This window comes from Merops nubicus, unplaced genomic scaffold (assembly GCF_000691845.1).
Source record: "Merops nubicus isolate BGI_N331 unplaced genomic scaffold, ASM69184v1 scaffold26119, whole genome shotgun sequence".
NCBI classification, from domain to species: domain Eukaryota; kingdom Metazoa; phylum Chordata; class Aves; order Coraciiformes; family Meropidae; genus Merops; species Merops nubicus.
The window spans coordinates 1-3,488 of record NW_008629369.1 but is presented as its reverse complement, the minus strand read 5'-3'; the positions used below and the strand labels follow the sequence as shown (position 1 = coordinate 3,488).

Below are 3,488 nucleotides of genomic sequence, written 5' to 3'. Positions count from 1 at the left end.
GTCCAGGGTCCCCATCCCCTGCTCCTGCTGGTCACACCATTTCTGACCCAGGCCAGGATGCCATTGGCCTCCTTGGCCCCCTGGGCACACGCTGGCTCATGCTCAGCCAGCTCTCCACCAGCACCCCCAGGGCCTTCTCTGCCAGACAGCTTTAATCTTACACATATCATAGCAAGTTCCTGTACTTGCAGTGTAGCAGACAGGCTGTAAAAATTCATGGCATCTTGTGGAGTTTCTGTAAACCTGGATACTGTAGGAAGAGACGGAGTCATGCCCGTGGCTCCCAGTGCCCGCGTTCCATAACAGCACTCCCAGTACTGGGAAGGTCCTGCTGGGGTCAGACTGGGAATGGGATAAGCTGTCACTTCAGTGTGTGGCAGTGTTCTGTAGGAGGTGGAGTTGTTTAGTGATGGACTTGGCACAGAGGTGACGTTGGAGGTAAGGGACTATTTCTCTAAGAGAGAATTTGATATTCTGAGCTTTGCATCGCTCGGTAGAATTAAACCTGGGACTGTTTGGTCTGGGATGTTTAACAAAGAAGACACGTGGGAATATCTCACCCATGCAGATTAATTAGTGTGGTGAGGTTGGCTCAGCACCTGAGGCTGCTTTGTTGTGAAATGCCAAACAAGGAAGGCGTGTGGGGATGTTACCTGGTCATCCTGCTTCTGTTTTTAGAGCCTGATCAATCTCAGGAGCACGTCAGCAGTGAGGATGATGAAGACGACAGCAAGGAGGAGGAAGAGAAGGAAGATGATGCTGAAGAACCAAGTTTTGTGATGGGAAGGGGATGAGGCCTTGGAGGGACAGCTGGAAATGCCATTCATTGCTTTATATGCAGGAGCATGAAAGTCTTTTCATCTCAGCCAAGCAGAACCCACTGGCGTACGCTGCATCTGCTTAGGTGAACGACCTTCGCCTCACAGGCCCTAGAGATGTGGATAGAGAAATGCCAAAAAAAGAGATTTTTTTCTTCTTAATTGCTTGTATAACTGCTGTGCAGTCTGCTCGAAGTTTGCTCTAAAGAGTCAGCCATAAGTCTGTGACCCTAGAGTTCTGACATGGCCCAGAGTGTTTTTCTGCCTGAAAGCTGAAACATATCCATTACCATTACTGTGAGGGCTACATGTTCTACTTGCATCCAAGCTGGTAGCAGTGGGATTTATGAAGCTAAGGGAAGGGCCTAACCTGAAGTAGAAAAGTGGTCTGTAGCCAGACTCTCCTGCACTGTGAGCATCCTGAATTTGGGGTTTTGTATGGGATGATCTCTAACCCAAAGAAATTGGTTTATGTTACTAGACAAGTTCTATAGATTTTTAAGCAGGATCCCTTTTTTATTGCTAAAACTTTCCCTATTACTTTTCTTCCATGTTTTTTAAATAAATAAAAGGGATATGTTGGATTGTTCTGTCTTTTTTTTTTTTTTTGAAGAGGATTGTAGTACAATGAGGAGATGCTTGCAGTGCTGCAGGAAGGGACAAAAAGACCAAGTGATGTGGTGCACATGAAAACATGGCAAAAGGTGTTGCCTGCATTTTGTTTACTTATTGCTTTTTGATTTGAATGATGTCTTTTCCAAACGATTCTGTCTGTAAAGTCTCCAGATGGTGCAGCAGAAAGGCTTGCAATGGAATGGTTTTGCTTGTGTCCAGCTTCACGCAGTGACACCTGCCTTTCTGCTGGAGCTCTCTGCTTTGGACTTCAGGTTCCTTGGTAGGAATCATCACATCAAGATGCACATATTTACTAGCTGGTGCTTGACTGAAAAGCTTACGTGGTGATGGTTTTGAATCAGTTGTTGTCTTTTCTGTGTATCTTTAATTGAAGTGCCTGCTATCTTTCAGACACGCTCATCCCAGGACCTCGGCATCCCGAATGTGGTGCTACTTCTCCTCAAGCCTTTGTTAACGCCAAGTTATTAAAGCAAAAACAATAAAAAGGGAGAATCTCTTTTTAGATTGAGCCTTTGCTGGACAGCGCTGCCGGAATCCTGCCTGTTGTCTGGGCTGCCTTTGTGTGATGGCTTCTCAGTGGTGTCGCCACGGTGGTGGGGAAGCAGATGTGGTCAAGTGCAAGTGACACTGGTGTTGAGTTCTGTACAGACCCAAAGACTTTCAATAGCTTCTGAGCTGCAAGGTCCATATCCCCACCACCCCACGGGTTAGAGGTCTGCATGGATTCCTTTCCTGCTTCATCCCCACAGAGGCAGGAGCTTCGGAGCAGGTTGAGTCGGGGTGTTGCTCTCCAGTGCTTCAGCTGCAGGACAGATGTTCTGCAGGTGTTGGTGTTCTCCCTGGGGAGAGGGATGAGTTGTGAGAGTTGCTTCCCTCGAATCCCCCTTCGGGCAGGTAAATCCTGTTGGTACAACTGCTTCATAGGATGAGCCATAAGGACGTTGTGATGTTTCTGTGCTTTCCTGGATGGAGAAGAAGGGAGAGTCTCACAAAGAAAGACTGCTCTGCCCCTGAGCTTGTCAGGCTTTTGAGCTGAATAGTTCAGTGCTGTTTTGCATCAAGTAGAGCAAATATTGCCACATAAGGACATGCTTCTCACTCATGAGGAAGATGGACTTGAGGGGTTTTTTTGGTGAACTAAACGAATTCAGGTTCTGTGGCCTCATGCTGCTTCCTTAAAACACCATCGTTGCCCATGCTGAATTATTCATGCTCTTCTAAGAATGTGAAATTTGTAGGTGAAATCCATCAAAAGCAAAGAGAACATGCTGCTGAAGGTGGTATTTGCCTCACGCTCTCTCCTGCTGGGGTGGCTGAACGTAGCAGGAGGAGCTGGATCTGGTGGGTGCTGATAGGAACCATGTGGTGTTGAGGCTGTGTCAGTACCACGTCTTCCAGGATGCCACAGTGCTGCAGGGAGCATTTGGAGGGGTGTTGCTTCAGTCAGACAGAATGCAAGACGAGGAAAATGTCGTCCCTGGAGTAGAGGGAGGGAAGTGCTCCCATGTGCAGTGAGACAAGGAGCAATTTTACAACTGCTTCCCCCTCCAAATACAGCACTGAAAAAGCAGTAATAGCACCAAGGCTTTAACTGCCAAGGAGTCTGACCTGCTGATGTTAAATTCTTGCTCTGGATTGCTCCCGGGAGGAGTCCCTCTCCTCGAGACTCATCTGCAGGGCTGACGTTTGCTGCTGTTCCATTTCTACACGTGTGTGTGCAAGTGTGGGGCCCCAGGAGGCAGCAGTAGGGTGGTCACAGCCTCCGAGGCGAATTTGCTCAGGATAACAAATGTACTTGTCATTTCAGTAGGGCTTTAGGAACTGTTTTCCTCTGCCTGGTCCCTCCCGCGGGCAGGAGCGATGTTGGGAGGTGGGATTACGCTGTGCTGCAGCTGACCCTTTTGGGGGTCTCTTGATGTCGTGTTCAGGGGAGGAACTCCCTCCGCGGTCCCACAGGCCGCCTGTCCCTCTCCTTGCTTTTGATGGGGTTGTACAGGGGCTCCTGCTGAGTCAGGAGAGGAGGAACACGGGGAG

The 3,488-nt window shown here is 48.6% G+C and overlaps 1 protein-coding gene across 1 annotated transcript in view; it reads left to right on the top strand.

Annotated features, from left to right (window-relative positions):
* Positions 1 to 1,403, top strand: part of PRKRIP1 (PRKR interacting protein 1 (IL11 inducible)) — a gene marked incomplete at its 5' end in the record, with an annotated part of 7,839 nt that extends 6,436 nt beyond the window's left edge. Inside the window, one exon of the mRNA XM_008946978.1 lies at positions 679 to 1,403. Coding sequence (XP_008945226.1) covers positions 679 to 794 — 116 coding nt within the window. The remainder of the gene's footprint in view (positions 1 to 678) is intronic.
* Positions 1,404 to 3,488: the final 2,085 nt, after the last annotated feature.